The 16,854-nt window shown below is 37.7% G+C and overlaps 1 protein-coding gene across 1 annotated transcript; it reads right to left on the bottom strand.

Annotated features, from left to right (window-relative positions):
* Nucleotides 1–204: 204 nt before the first annotated feature.
* Nucleotides 205–7,673, bottom strand: DLX5 (distal-less homeobox 5). The gene is made up of 3 exons (XM_072154352.1): nucleotides 7,037–7,673; nucleotides 2,457–2,641; nucleotides 205–972 (listed from the first exon to the last, which is right to left on the bottom strand). Exons 1-3 carry the CDS (start codon nucleotides 7,656–7,658, stop codon nucleotides 640–642), a joined length of 1,140 nt encoding a protein of 379 aa, XP_072010453.1. The 5' UTR covers nucleotides 7,659–7,673; the 3' UTR covers nucleotides 205–639.
* Between the last annotated feature and the right edge of the window lie 9,181 nt (nucleotides 7,674–16,854).

The following is a 16,854-nucleotide window of genomic DNA, read 5'->3' as shown; positions in this document are numbered from 1 at the left end:
TCTTCTTGCAGCAGTCATCAAAGACACTTAGGTCAGAGCACACAACATGGACAAATACTCATTGCAGTTTCCTCTTGCAGTTTTTAAGGCACATTAATTTACAGCATCACTTGCAACTCACCTAATCCATAATCTGACCATTTCCAACCACCTAAGCCACCAGGCTATCCACACTTATGTGCCCCCCTATGGAACAACCATGTCTCATGGTCGAAATAATTTTATTTAACCAGAATATACAGCTTAATTCCTCTATCTACATTTATTTACACGGGTTACAATAAACATTAAAAAAAACCAACTTCTCTCTGGGAAAAAAATGAGGTCATAGATTGAAGGCACCATTGAGAATAGTGTCCAAAAATTGCGTCAAATAGTCCATCGGTTAAAAAAAAAAAAGAAAAGAAAAAAAAAAGAAAAATAATATTAAAATAAAAAATACAAAAAAAAAACATAAAGTTCCCTTGAAATGCAATAAATTACATGCACAAGCTTTACACAATATACTTTGCTTTAAACAAAAAAAAAATCCGTCTGATACATTCGTCTGTATTTTCTCCATAACAATGACCAAGGAGGAGGATTGTCCAAAACCCCCCAAAATAATAATAATAATAATAATATTGGGAGGATGAGAGTTCAGTAGAGAGTCCCAGACGCCAGCGCTAGTGGGTGCTGTAGAGAGCTGTGGTTCTGTAAGTGGGAGCTTAGAGTGTTAGCTGCTGGGTACCACACACTGGGGTTCTCCAGGTAGGTGGATGCAGGGGAGTTATTGGAGGTCTGGGGGTGACTATGTACATGGGGGTGATGGCTGAGAGATCTGGACGACCCCTGGGGTTCCCATACCACCGGGGACTGTGGAGAGTTGCAGGCCATAGGGTCACTGGAGCTGGGGCTGTGCTCTGGGGGGATCTCTCCATTCTTCATGATCTTCTTGATCTTAGATCTTTTGTTCTGGAACCAGATCTTCACCTGGAATAGAAGACACGAGGGATGAGTCATATGATGTCGTCATAAAGTAGAAAAAAAAAATCATCATTGACATCAATGTCATCCGTTATGTTCAGTTTGGCAAGTATCCGTTATATGTACGTTTTTTCAAACGGACAAAAAGTACTGCAGCCCCCGTCATTTTTTTCCATAAAAAAAAACGCATGTATTACGGATACTTAACAAATGGAACATAACAGATGACTTAAGTGATGGGATTTTTAATTGATACTTTAAACCTTCTTTAAAGGTAATGGAGGGTTGAACCATAGTGTGAATTTTAGCCTAAATGTTCACAAAAAGAGGAAGGAGAAGGGCAGATTCCATGTCAATGCTCTGGATTTTTTAATCAATATATCTCATACCTATCGTTTTATCTTCCACATAGTGAATTTTTCTTACATTCAGAAATGATCTTTCCGCTATATATCCAACATTCCTTCTATTATTTATCTATGTGGATCCATCTCCCTCATTATCTATTGTCAGCCACCACTGGCCAGTACATGGAAGAAAGAGAGGAAGAAAGGAAAGGAAGGAAGGAAGGAAGAAAGAAATTCTCTTCATTCTAGATTTTTATCAATCTGTTCAATCAGTATCAATTTGATATCTATTATCAACTTATCTATCTCTACTTGTATCTATGTATAATCTGATATTAGTCTCTCGATCTATCTATACTCTTCCTATCTATCTATCTATCTATCTATCTATCTATCTATCTATCTATCTATCTATACTCTTCCTATCTATCTATCTATCTATCTATGTATCTCGAATCTATCTATCTATTTATCTATCTATCTCATATCTATCTATCTATCTATCTATCTAAAAAAGGAAAGTTCGGAGCAGCACAGCAACTTTGCTTGACAAAGGCTCGCAAGGAGCTGAAACGTTGCTCATGGAATAAAGACACCCACTTTATTTGACATCAACTACGGAGTGCTGCCTTTTCCTCAACTTATCTATCTATCTATCTATCTATCTATCTATCTATCTATCTATCTATCTCCTATCTATCTATCTCCTATCTATCTATCTATCTATCTATCTCCTATCTCATATCCATCTCATATCTATCTATCTATCTATCTATCTATCTATCTATCTATCTATCTCATATCCATCTCATATCTATCTATCTATCTATCTATGCTCCCCCCCTCAGATATAATCACTTCTAACCAGAACTACCTGGGATTCCTCCATCCTCCTAAGTATATGGATAGATTCTTACAGAAGATTCTTAGATAATATTATCCTGCACTGTCCCGACTTCTGTCTTGAATTATCTCTAACAAACCCCCAGCTTTGATTCCATCCATCTCCATCTGATTGGGGAGAGCTCTGTAATATTGTCCACATGTTGTGCGGATGACACGGAGACATTCATACAGGGGAATGTTCACAAGGAGCGGTAGAGGTGCGGTTATAGACGGATGCACTGCAGCTTCGTGTCTCACCTGTGTCTGGGTGAGGCCCAGGGATGCTGCCAGTTCGGCCCGCTCGGGCAGTGCCAGGTACTGGGTCTTCTGGAACCTCCTCTGCAGAGCCGCCAGCTGGAAGCTGGAATAGATGGTTCGGGGTTTCCGGATCTTCTTGGGTTTCCCATTCACCATCCGAACCTCCGGCTCTGACACTTCTTTCTCTGGGGGAGAAAGAGTTAAATATATGTGAGGGATATAGATATAGATATAGAGAGGGTATAACATCCCAGGACATTATATTACAGTATGGTGCATTATAGCCTGATATCTAACGGTGCCTAATACATATCCTATAGCACATAGATATACTACAGATATAATATAATTGTACTACATATAGAACATTTCTATAGAACACATATTTATCATAAATATACTACATAACTATAGTGTATACAGAACAAGTATGTATATTAATCTATATATACATATATATAGTATATTACATATCTAAAGTAACTACAGTGCAAATGGAACATATCCATAGTACATGTACTATAGGCATACTACATATAGAATTTAATTATGCTACATATAGTATACTACATACAGAACAAAACCATGGTGTGTGTGTATATATATATATATATATGACATTCGCATAATGCATATCTATCGTACATACAGCACATAACCAATATATATATATATAATAACGAAAGTATTATCCATAGTACCTACTACTACTACTATAAATATACTATATATATATATATATATATAACATACGTATAATGCACATCTACCGTAATTATATGACATAGATTACAGAATTATAATAGGTATATACCATAAATATACTACACACATAACTAACCTATAACATATTTATCTCATAATTATAAGACATTTATATAACTTTTCTAAAGATAATTTATCTAATTTACGCACTCCTGACAATACTGTAAGTATACACAATTACAGTGCACTATACAGCTTTATACATCGTGACTAATGTATACTAACATATAGGCAAAGTAGACTACTAAATTACTCTATGCACATATATATTTCTATCATATATTATATCACACTACTATATATATATATATATATATATATATATATATATATTGTAGTGTGATGTAATATATGATAGAAATATATATATAACATAAATATACTACATATATAACTCCACTAGTACAAATACAATGTGAAAAAAGTACATATGTAACAATTATTTTAAGTATTATAGTATATATATAGTGTAAGTATAGGGCTTCTTACATAATACAAATTAAAGCACATAAACATACATGTACTACTATGCTTATACATGTACATACAGCACGTACGTATAGTATATAAGCCTACATAGTATAACTACACTGCAGTATATAAGGGCAATGTAATGTCCCTGCTCATGACATTATAGCACGATGCAATATGATGTTTTAGAGTAGATTAGAGTAAATATGATGAATTATAGTATAGTATGGGTTAGTATAGTGTAGTTTAGGGTATTATATTATAGTTGTATGGGATGTTATATTACAGTAGATTTTTATAACGTAGCCAAGAATAAAGATAGAATATCTGTATATTATCACATTCTACATACATATTCTACATGTTTATTATACATATATGTAATATATTATTAGTTTACATATTCTACATTATACAAGCACAAGATTGTGTATCATAGAATATTATTTCAGTTTGACGATATGCAATAATTAAGAATTTAGCTGATTATTTTACCTGTATTATAAACTATTAGATTGTTCTTATTATATATTATCCGAAAATAATTCACTATATGATAAGACACTAAGAATTATTATACTGTACATGATCCTATATAGATCTTGACACTATACATACTTTATAGGTGTATATGGATTTCTAGTTCAGTTTTATTATATAACAAAATATAGTAAACGATAGCAGTGATATGCATCGTATACAATGATATATAACAGCACGAAGTATAAATGTCAGTATAGTAAAAGATAATACGCTGGTAAAAATCGAGGATAAGTGTAAAATTATGTCCGTACATTATAGAAATTAAATTATAATATAGTATAGTAGCACAAACAAATGTTATCGTTATATAATAAATAATAATTCTCATAATATATTACATGGTTTTTACATGAACTGCATCTTATATTCTGTTTTTATTATATAATGTGAGATTTTACTGTGCAGTTTATTAAGTGACATTATTTCAGTGTGGTCATTACATTATTATTAGATTATAGTCTGACCTTATAGAGCTGTACATAACAGTATGCGTTATAGTGTATATATATATATATCTTTATGTATATGGCAGTGCAGTTATGGTGACATATAACATTGCAGCTCCCTCGCCCATTATTACAGGGTGCTGGAAGTTATATTCTATTCCAGGGCTTTGGATCTCTGCGGTCAGGGGGTCTGGGCAGAAGGAGCCGCAGGCACCAGACTCTGTGTAATGTGTACAGAGACTGATCCAAGGGAAACCCCAGCCCCGGCCAGACACACATCAAAGCCCCCAAGAGCTGCTGCAGCCAGACACACTGAGGGGGTCTTGCAGCTGGAAAGACCCCACTAAACCAAAGCCACAACATACAGGACACCCCCTCCTAAAATACACACACACCACCAGAACCACATGGACCCCCGAAATATTATAACATGACAAACCACAGCCGGGTATTTATAGAATGTTCTCCAGTCACTGCGCAATCACCCCCAAATATTATCAGATCCCCCAAAATACAACATCAGAGCACAATGCCCCCAAGAACATAGAAATCACTGCCCTTGCAGGACTATACTCTATTATATAACTTATCTCCTATCTATCTATCTAACTATCTATCTATCTATCTATCTCCTATCTATCTATCTATCTATCTATCTATCTATCTATCTATCTATCTATCTATCTATTATCTCATATCTATATATCTATCTCATATCTATCTATCTATCTCATATCTATCTATCTATCTATCTATCTATCTATCTATCTATCTATCTATCTCATATCTATCTATCTATCTATCTCATATCTATCTATCTATCTATCTATCTATCTATTATCTCGCTCTTTTCTATCTAGATAGTTACATACATTATTACTTTTACTCTCTTGGAATTTGGAATTTTTCTGATACAGATGTACATGAGAATCTCTTCCCATGACAACATATTAGGTACATGGTTGGTATTGCTGTGTGCTTAGTGGGTATACTATTATTGACACAGCTGATACCGCTACGTTATATTGTTGTACAGATCCTATTTGGGTGCAATATTTGGGACAGAGTTGGCGTTGCTGTCCTCTGTACTATGCTTCCATGCAATTTCTGGATATAATTTTGGGTGTCTGGATTATGTTATGGACACAGGCGACCATCGCTGCGCATTGAATTATTTTAGGTTGTACTATTAGGGGTATGGGATGATATTGGGGTATAACATCGTGAGTTTGGTTTCTATATGGGGGTATAGTTGCTATTGCTCTGGGTGATTTTGGAGTAGAAGTCCAGGGGGCACAATAGGCACTGCACGATATTGTGGTCTAATATAATGGTTAGAGTTACTGCACTGGATAATATTAGGGGGCAGTGCATAATATTGTGGTCTAATATATTGCTGTGCTGTGGGTGATTTGGGGGTATAATACTAGGAACACTGTTGGCATTGCATGATATTGCAGTGTAATATCAGGGTTAGGGTTACTATTCATATGCACTGGATAATATTAGAGTATAATATTAGGGGGCACTGCATGCATTGTGGTATAATATCAAGGTTAGGGTTACTATTGCTGTGCTGTGGGTGATTTGGGGGTATAATATTAGGGGGGAATGCATGGTATTGTGATATAATATCAGGGTTAGTATTACTATTGCTGTGTTGTTGGTGGTTTGGGGGTATAATATTAGGGGGCACTGCATGGTATTATGATATAATATCAGGGTCAGGGTTACTATTGCTGTGCTGTGGGTGATTTGGGGGTATAATATTAGGGGACATTGCATGGTATTGTGGTATAATATCAGGGTTAGTATTATTATTGCTATGCTGTGGGTGATTTCGGGGTATAATATTAGGGGCCATTGCATGGTATTATGGTATAATATCAGAGTTAGGGTTACTATTGCTGTGCTGTGCTGTGGGTGATTTGGGGGTATAATATTAGGGGGCACTGCATGGTATTAGGATATAATATCAGGGTTAGGGTTACTATTGCTGTGCTGTGGGTGATTTGGGGGTATAATATTAGGGGGCACTGTATGGTATTGCGGTGTAATATCAGGGTTACTATTGCTGTGGGTGCAGTCTGTGAGATTTTCCTCTGTACTTGTGTTTTCTCTTTGCTCTTTGGACATAGTCTTTGTGGTTTGCTGTGGTGCTGACTGCAGGCGCCTCGGTTACTGAGATAAAACCCTTGAAGGAAGAGACAGAGACACATTTATGGCTGCACAGAACCGCAGCCACGAATAGCCAGCAGTGCAGACAGCCAGCCCAGGAGGGGGGCAAGTGCCCTGCCAAGATTCCAGACTGATCCCCCTGCACATACCCCTGCCCATGCCCTCACCCCTGCTTACCTGGCTGGGTGGTTGGGGGCTGCACCCTGTTGTAAGCCCCGCTGTACTGGTGGTGGGGGTGGTAGGGGCTCCCATAGCTGTACTCTGAATAGGCTTTGGCAGCATAGCTCCCAGCAGATCCACTCATTCCATGATACTGGTACTGATAGGCATTGAGTGCCTTCCCATAGCTGGCAGAGGTGGGTGAGCAGTAGCCATGGTGTGAGTGTGCAGTAGCCCCTCCTGGGCTGTAGTAGCCAGAATCTGTGGCTGAGGACTCGGGTAAGGTGGGAGAATCCTGCGATGGGTGATGCATGATGCTGGGAGCCTGGAAGGAAGAGTGGAAGTCACTGGTTCTGATGGCTGGGACCCTTCTCTCATAGACTCCTGTCATGCTCTGGTGCCAGGCAGCTGCTGGTAAAGCTGGAGGATGATCTGCGTCTGTCTCCACACTGAGGATCAGGCCTCCATACCCTGAGCTGGAGCTGTCTGTGTAATAGTGAGTGAGAGTCTGAGGAGTCTTCCTTAGTGATCCCTCAGCAGGAGCAGGAGGAGGAGGATGATGATGAGGAGGAGGAGCAGGGACTGGCTGAGGGTGCACACTCTGCTGGCTGGGGCTCACTGCAGGCTTGGTTAAATCCATAATTGCTCTTACGCACAGCAGGGAGGATCTGGTGCCATTGGCCAGAGGATCACAAGCCACAGCAACACCCAGAACCCGTCCAACTAGTTCACAGCAACAACTACAACTACAAGGAGAAAGAACACACATACCCCAGGGACAGCCCCTGCACCCACTGCTAAAAACTGGGGCAAAGAAAGACCAAATGCAGCTGTGACATAATGATAAAACACTGATATTATAGTAATAGTACACAATACGCAATATAATAATACTGATATTATAGTAATACTGCACAATACATAAGATAATAATACTGATATAATAGTAATAGTACACAATACACATGATTATAATACTGATATAATAGTAATAGTGCACAATACATATGATAATACTGATATAATAGTAATAGTACACATGATAATAATACTGATATTATAGTAACAGTGCACAATACACACAATAATACTGATATAATAGTAATAGTGCACAATACACACAATAATAATACTGATATAATAGTAATAGTGCACAATACACACAATAATAATACTGATATAATAGTAATAGTGCACAATACAGATGATAATAATACTGATATTATAGTAATAGTACACAATACACATAATACTGATATAATAATAATAGTACTCAATACACATGATAATAATACTGATATTATAGTAATAGTGCACAATACACATGATAATAATACTGATATTATAGTAATAGTGCACAATACACATGATAATAATACTGATATAAAAGTAATAGTGCACAACACGTGTGATAATATTGATATACTACACAATAAAAGTGATAGCAATACTGATACAGTACTGATGAATAATACATGTGACGCTGATACTATAATAATAGTGCACAATAGACATGCTAATATCTGCTATACTAATAATAGTGCACAATACATGTGATTACACTGATAAAATAGTGCACAACACACATGCCATCAATAAAAATACTAATACAATAGTATTGCTAAATACATGTAATAGACCCTTAAAATAATACTGACATAATAGAAATACTACATACAATATCAACAAAAAATAGTAGGTGTGATAGACTATAACCAGGATCAAAATAATACTAATATAATAGGAGCAATAGTTATGCTATTAATGAAAAGGATAACATGAATGGCAAAATAACAATAACAATAGTTACAGTAAAGGTAAAAGTACAAGTAGTAGAGTAACAATGCAATAATCACACTTATAGTGCTAAGGGATATAGTCATAATAGTAGAAGAAAGAAACATAGAAAAGATGTCATCTGAATAGAGGCAAACGGAGTCATGGAAAAGTTATAAGAAGTAGTAGGATCAGTAGTAGGCGATAGTAGAAAGTGCTATAAGAGTAGTAGTAGTAGTAGTAGTAGTAGTAGTAGTAGTAGTACAAGCAGTTGTAGAGCTACTAATATTATAACTAGTTCATCTATTGGTTCTTAAAGGAGTATTAAATCAATAGTAATTGAAGCAGTCATACAAATAGGAGTAGTAGTTCTGATAGTAGAAGTGGTTACTGATTATTCGGTCATATATCATAAGGATAGTAGTAGTAGTTGTTATTGATAGTAGAAGTAGTAGTAATATAATAAACAGTAGTAGTAGTAGTGATATAATAAGATAATACAATAGTAGTAGTGATATAATAAGATAATACAGTAGCAGTAGTGATAGCAGTAGAAGTGGTTAGAGATAATTCGATGATAACAATGCTATAGTAAACAATGGTGGTGGTAGTAGTACCCCCAGTAGTAGGGATAATAGTAGTAATTACTGATAATTCAGTGATCAGAGTTATTAGAACAAAAAGCATAATGATAACACTAATGATAGCATTAATGATAGGAGTAGTAGTTCTGATAGTAGAAGTGGTTACTGATTATTCGGTCATTTATCATAAGGATAGTAGTAGTAGTTGTTATTGATAGTAGAAGTAGTAGCAATATAATAAACAGTACTAGTAGTGGTAGTAGTGATATAATAAGATAATACAGCAGTAGTAGTGATAGCAGTAGAAGTGGTTAGAGATAATTCGATGATATCAGTGCTATAATAAACAATGGTGGTGGTAGTAGTACCCCCAGTAGTAGGGATAATAGTAGTAATTACTGATAATTCAGTGATCAGAGTTATTATAACAAAAAGCATAATGATAACACTAATGATAGTATGAATGATAGGAGTAGTAGTTGCCATAGTGATAATCTACTCATGAGAGTTATAGTATTTACTGTACAAGTACAAAAAAAAGTTAAACACTACATAAAACTTCAGCTCTGCTACATCCCCTCCCCCCATACTGATGTAATTACTGCAATTGAGTTTAATGAAGAAATTAGATCTTTTGAACCGCCAGAAACGTCCCATCACTGCAGTGTGTACAGAGCCCTGCGATAGAGCCCTCGTATCTGATGATACACAATATACGGAGCAGAATACACAGGAGCCAATCACAGGGTCTCAAAGAAAAACCCCACAAAAAAAAAATTCCAATTTATATAAAAAAAGAAGACGCAATAAAGACGCAGAATGTGATCTGTGTATTACAGGACTCCGCAAACCCCCTAAATATTGGAACACTATAGCGATTCAGTAAACATGGGGTTAAACTTGTACAATTTGTAAAGTTTCCAGAGAAAACTCCTCTTTTACACTGTCTATGGAGATGTAGCAGAGCTGAGTTAGCAAAGTTCATCTCTGCTACATCCATACAAACATCTGGAGTGGCAGAGCAGGGCACAGATGTAGCAGAGCTGTACATGTCCAGCAGGTCCCTGGTTCAGGTTTTGATCATAAGGAAAATGCTGGAAAAATTCAGCTCATGCCAATAATCTCATTGATGGTGTAGAAAGATGTAGCAGAGCTGAACTGTAGTAAAAAAAAACTCTATAAGAGGTGAGATCCACGTCCTTAGAGCAAACAGCAAACTTAGCTCTGCTACATCTCCGTAGACCCGTGTATAAGAAGCCTTGTCTATGCTGGGAAGATGTAGTGTTCAGTGACTTTCTACTACATGTGACAGACTTAGCTCTGCTACATCTACTTATCCTGGACAATGCTTTAATTCTGCAGGGGCTCAGTATAATATGTAATAGTCACCTCCAAAACCCAGCAATGAGCTTATGAAAAGCACCAAGTGATTGATTCTAAGACCCCATGGGTGGGGGGTGCAGAGGGGTGTCCAGGGTGCAGGTGGATGGACTGGGACCTAGGATGCAGACTATCAGCTCTGCAGCACATTGCACTGTTGCTGTGCTCTCCTGTCTGTATAGTCAGCACAGAGCCCATGTAGTGCCCGCTGCCCCTGTGCAGGGTGATGTCAGGGGTCACTTCTCCGGGTGACACGTACAACACACAGGTCTCTATTCCCCGAGCTGTGAATTACCGTGCAGCCGGAGCGCCACCTCGTGGCCACAGCGGGGAGTGCGCGCTGCATTTACTCAACTTTCAACATCATTTTTAAAATAATTCAGGATTTAGTGAAACTTAAGCAGAAATCACCTGAAGGGAGTTCCCCAAAGATATGGCTGAAGATACTAGGGATCTATCTATCTATCTCATATCTATCTATCTCATATCTATCTATCTCCTATCTATCTATCTATCTATCTATCTATCTATCTATCTATCTCATATCTATCTATCTATCTATCTATCTATCTCATTCTCTATCTATCTATCTATCTATCTATCTATCTATCTATCTAGTATAAAGAAAGCGGGCAGCACTCCGTTGTAGATAAAAGTAAAAAAGTGTCTTTATTCCATAGTGAGCAACTGTGACAGCGACGTTTCGGCTCTGCAAGAGCCTTTCTCAAGCCATTCAAACAGTGAAATGGTGGCCATATTTAAATACAACAGGTGATCACATGACAAATAGGGATACTCCCACCATTTTTGTATAACTGTGATATAATGCATATTACATAGTCAAATTACATATCGTGAACATTAAACATAGTGCACAATGTAAAATACATGTATATGTATGTGATAGACGTTAAAATTGTGTTATATATAACAAACAGCTTTATTAGTGACACAGATTAGTCCAGCCATTGGTCTTGTCTGTGTAAAGGTGCTCAAGTGCTTCTGTGTTGACAGCAATGCTTCCCAGCTGTTTCCACGTGTCGACCTTCCCTGATCAGCAACAATGTTCTCCGATACATATAAAAAAATTTTTTTGAAAAAAAATTTTTTTGAAAAAATTTTTTTGAAAAAAGAAAAAAAATTTTTTTTAAAAAAAGGAAGAAAAAAAATTTTTTTTGAAAAAAGGAAGAAAAAAGGAAGAAAAATGCTCCATGGAACGCCAGCTGAGCGCCAAAATGTGCGCATAAAAAATATGTCGCACGGTGGGACACACACTATGCGCCTGGTTCTGCGCATGTGTATTATGCCCCAGCAAGAGCGTCTGGTGCTATGGAAACCAAAAAATGAAAAATTATCAGATACAACATAGATAATTCTGGAATGCAATATTCATGCAATTTACATAAAGGAAAAGTCCACGATGTGTCAGCCATAAATCAGGACCAATTGGCTGTGATAACAACCATGTTGGATGCACGTTGATATTGATTCACCAACGATTGTATAACTCGCAAATATAAGGGACGACCTTGCTGAATATACCCCTAATAATAAACGGGGCAGACGGCATCATCAATCCCCTAAGTTTTTGACTGTACTTGTATAAAAGACAGTGTGGTCCCTGGCTAGACACACCAACCGTAACCTATGAAAGAACAACAATATACAAAATATAGGGAAATGGATGGAAATACGTTTACCATAGCACTTGACAATTGCATGAACGGCGCATCGATTTGCGCTCTTGAAGCACCAATTGACAAAAGAATATTTTAGGAGTTGTGTAGGGAGGCTTCCACGAGGAGACATCTGGGATAGGCTCATAGAATATGAGCCTATCCCAGATGTCTCCTCGTGGAAGCCTCCCTACACAACTCCTAAAATATTCTTTTGTCAATTGGTGCTTCAAGAGCGCAAATCGCAATAGAATATGAGCCTATCCCAGATGTCTCCTCGTGGAAGCCTCCCTACACAACTCCTAAAATATTCTTTTGTCAATTGGTGCTTCAAGAGCGCAAATCGATGCGCCGTTCATGCAATTGTCAAGTGCTATGGTAAACGTATTTCCATCCATTTCCCTATATTTTGTATATTGTTGTTCTTTCATAGGTTACGGTTGGTGTGTCTAGCCAGGGACCACACTGTCTTTTATACAAGTACAGTCAAAAACTTAGGGGATTGATGATGCCGTCTGCCCCGTTTATTATTAGGGGTATATTCAGCAAGGTCGTCCCTTATATTTGCGAGTTATACAATCGTTGGTGAATCAATATCAACGTGCATCCAACATGGTTGTTATCACAGCCAATTGGTCCTGATTTATGGCTGACACATCGTGGACTTTTCCTTTATGTAAATTGCATGAATATTGCATTCCAGAATTATCTATGTTGTATCTGATAATTTTTCATTTTTTGGTTTCCATAGCACCAGACGCTCTTGCTGGGGCATAATACACATGCGCAGAACCAGGCGCATAGTGTGTGTCCCACCGTGCGACATATTTTTTATGCGCACATTTTGGCGCTCAGCTGGCGTTCCATGGAGCATTTTTCTTCCTTTTTTCTTCCTTTTTTCAAAAAAAAATTTTTTTTCTTCCTTTTTTTAAAAAAAATTTTTTTTCTTTTTTCAAAAAAATTTTTTCAAAAAAATTTTTTTTCAAAAAAATTTTTTTATATGTATCGGAGAACATTGTTGCTGATCAGGGAAGGTCGACACGTGGAAACAGCTGGGAAGCATTGCTGTCAACACAGAAGCACTTGAGCACCTTTACACAGACAAGACCAATGGCTGGACTAATCTGTGTCACTAATAAAGCTGTTTGTTATATATAACACAATTTTAACGTCTATCACATACATATACATGTATTTTACATTGTGCACTATGTTTAATGTTCACGATATGTAATTTGACTATGTAATAAGCATTATATCACAGTTATACAAAAATGGTGGGAGTATCCCAATTTGTCATGTGATCACCTGTTGTATTTAAATATGGCCACCATTTCACTGTTTGAATGGCTTGAGAAAGGCTCTTGCAGAGCCGAAACGTCGCTGTCACAGTTGCTCACTATGGAATAAAGACACTTTTTTACTTTTATCTACAACGGAGTGCTGCCCGCTTTCTTTATACTATTACTGGAGGACCTGAGGCCCGGTCCTAGGTTGCCTGCACCCAATTTTCTTTTTCTCTGAAGGTTTGTGCTGCTTGGACTTTCTTTTTGTATTTTTTGGCTGCTAAAAGCGTGCACCCTAGAACTTTTTTCTTTGTTTTCTTCGGTTTCATCACAATGGAACAGTCTACCCACAGCAATGGGTTCCAGAGTTTTGCCTACACTGATGCGGACGGCGAAAGGATCCTACATGGCCTAACAGGTGATTCCACTTTCCTCACTACGCCTGGAACGGCTGAACTCAAACGTAAATTTGAAAATGAATCCAAAAGACTCACCAGCTTACAGTTGCATCTCATCACATTAAGTGAGTATTATAAACATCACATGATACCGAGAGGCATGCGGTCTCGAGTCTCGCCCACACTTTTTGCGCAAGATAAAGAATTTTGCATGAAATTTGCTCAAATTTCCAATAAATATGCCATGGATTTAATTTTACTGAATATTGAATTTCTAAAAAGGGAGATCACTGCATTGGAAACTAATCTTCCTGAGATGGACACACAATTGAAGTCGATTTTGACCACAGATGAGTATAACGATTTTTTGGCTACGGTTCAGACGCATGTGAAAACTGGCAAATCTGAACAAGAACTTACCAAGCGTAATAAATGGATACGTGACATTGAGGATTACAAAAGTGAACATATTTACAATTGGCAATCTGAACACCTCCCTCCCAAGCAAAGGGATAACATCAAATATAGAGGAAAAACCGCCCATACCAGATCCACTTCAGGTTCACAGAACAAACAACGCAAGGATCAATCTACCCCTTTTTTAGGGACCCCCAAGACCGCACATACCCAGGACGTACCCGAACAAGACGGGGAGGACGTAAACACCACAGGTCCAAGAAATTCCATCCCACCGAGGTCGAGTCAACCAGCACCCAAAATGGCACTACGCAAAAGGACTTAAATGAACTGGTGGTAAATATTTCTTCCAAAATTCTAACTGTTGACCAAATGAGTGTATTATCTAAGGGATTGTCATACTGCATAACTTCACACCCAGATTGGTTCCAAATTGAGGTTGATATCCAGAAATTTATTCGTAGTATTAAATTGAAACACTTTTTTCACACACAAACTTTCACACCAGGACAGAGGTCGTCTGAACTTAATCTCAGACAGTTCCAATTACGTAACAAAAGTACATTCATTCCTGACATTGAAATGCCACATATTGAGGCTTTTGCTTCTGCTGTTCAAATGGATATAGCAACACTACGTGACACCACTAAAGACATGCCACTGAGTCACCCAAATTTAACCAGTGGTGAGGTCTCTGCTATGTGTGAGCTGGCCCGTGACGGCGACATCACCGTCAAATCGGCTGATAAGGGCGGTGCTGTCGTCGTCATGGATACCAGCTCGTATGTAGCGGAGATCAACCGACAACTGGCTGACTCCAAAGTATACCAAAAAATTTCATGTGATCCCAAATTCTCTCTCATAAGGAAACTCAGATCCATTTTAGATGAAGCATTAGCACATCAGATTATTGATGACGATATGCATAGATTTCTGCTTATTGAAAACCCTGTCACACCGGTGTTATATACATTACCAAAAATTCATAAAGATCTACTACATCCACCGGGTAGACCAATTGTCTCCGGCACCAATTCTATTTTCTCTAATGTTGCAACTTTTTTGGACAGGGCACTCAATGACCTATCAACCTCAGGCGCTTCATTCATACGAGACACCACTGATTTTATCAATAAGCTGAATAATGTTGATATTACTTCTTTTGATAACATCCTACTTGTTTCCTTTGATGTGGTATCTCTATATACTTCTATTGATCATCAGAGAGGTTTGAATGCAGTTGACAAATTATTGAAGACTAAGATGTTTACCCCTAACGCGCAAGATTTTGTTCTCAGATTGTTGGAATTTGTCCTTACGAACAATTATTTTCTCTTTGGAGATGATTTCTTTGTACAACGCATGGGGGTTGCCATGGGTGCCAACATGGCACCAACCTATGCAAACATTGTAATGAGGGTACTGGAGGAAGATGTCGTCTATGCCTCCCCACTTTTTCGGTTTTGCCTAAGGTGGTGGAGGTACATAGACGACGTCTTCCTCCTGTGGACAGGCACTAAACAACAACTAGAATTGTTTCATGATTTTGTGAACACCATTGATGAGTCAATTAAATTCACGGTAGTTTCCTCTGAAACGCAACTACAGTTCTTGGATGTCACAGTATCCATCAGTAACAACACACTCGAGACTGATATATTCACGAAGCCAACGGACAGGAATACTCTGGTCCGCTACGAGAGTAGCCATCCCCGCAAAACTATCAACTCGTTGCCCTATAGTCAATTGTTAAGAGTAATAAGAATTACCAGTGAACCACAAAAACTTCAGACAAACTTACAGACAATGACTGACAAATTCAGGAAACGAGGTTACCCTAAGCACATCATTGAGATGAACCTACATAAAGCAAACACCAAGAATAGGGGGGAGCTACTTTCTACAAATAGCACACAAAAACGACAAGATAGAATACCTTTTGTTACCACCTATAATACCCAGAGCCATAACATCGCTAGAATAATCAATAAACATTGGTCTAAACTAACAGGTTGCAATAAAATTGCGCCTGAATTCCAAGTTCCACCATTAATGTCCTACAGGAATGCTCAAAAGGTCAAGGATAGAATAGTTAGAGCAGACATTGGTCCACGCAGAAGCAGCATACAACCAGGCATACTGGGCAAACTTAAGAAGGGTTGTTTTCCATGTTGCAAGTGTATCAATTGCAAATATATGACTAAAGGTTCCTTTTTCGAACATAAAGGCAAACGTTATGACATTAAACATTACCTGACATGTGATAGCTCTTTTGTGATCTATATTTTAAGTTGCCCATGTGGGCTATTATATGTGGGA

The sequence above is a fragment of the Engystomops pustulosus genome, chromosome 5, assembly GCF_040894005.1.
Source record: "Engystomops pustulosus chromosome 5, aEngPut4.maternal, whole genome shotgun sequence".
NCBI lineage: Eukaryota > Metazoa > Chordata > Amphibia > Anura > Leptodactylidae > Engystomops > Engystomops pustulosus.
Note: the sequence above shows the minus strand (reverse complement) of the source record. Positions and strands in the feature narration are given on the sequence as shown.

Excerpts from the sequence above, each read along its gene's own strand:
- DLX5 (XM_072154352.1), bottom strand. The coding sequence starts at position 7,658 with ATGGATTTAACCAAGCCTGCAGTGAGCCCCAGCCAGCAGAGTGTGCAC. Across the intron at positions 2,642-7,036 it reads GCCCCCAACCACCCAGCCAG|AGAAAGAAGTGTCAGAGCCG; the intron begins GTAAGCAGGGGT and ends TTTCTCCCCCAG. Across the intron at positions 973-2,456 it reads TGGGCCTCACCCAGACACAG|GTGAAGATCTGGTTCCAGAA; the intron begins GTGAGACACGAA and ends CTTCTATTCCAG.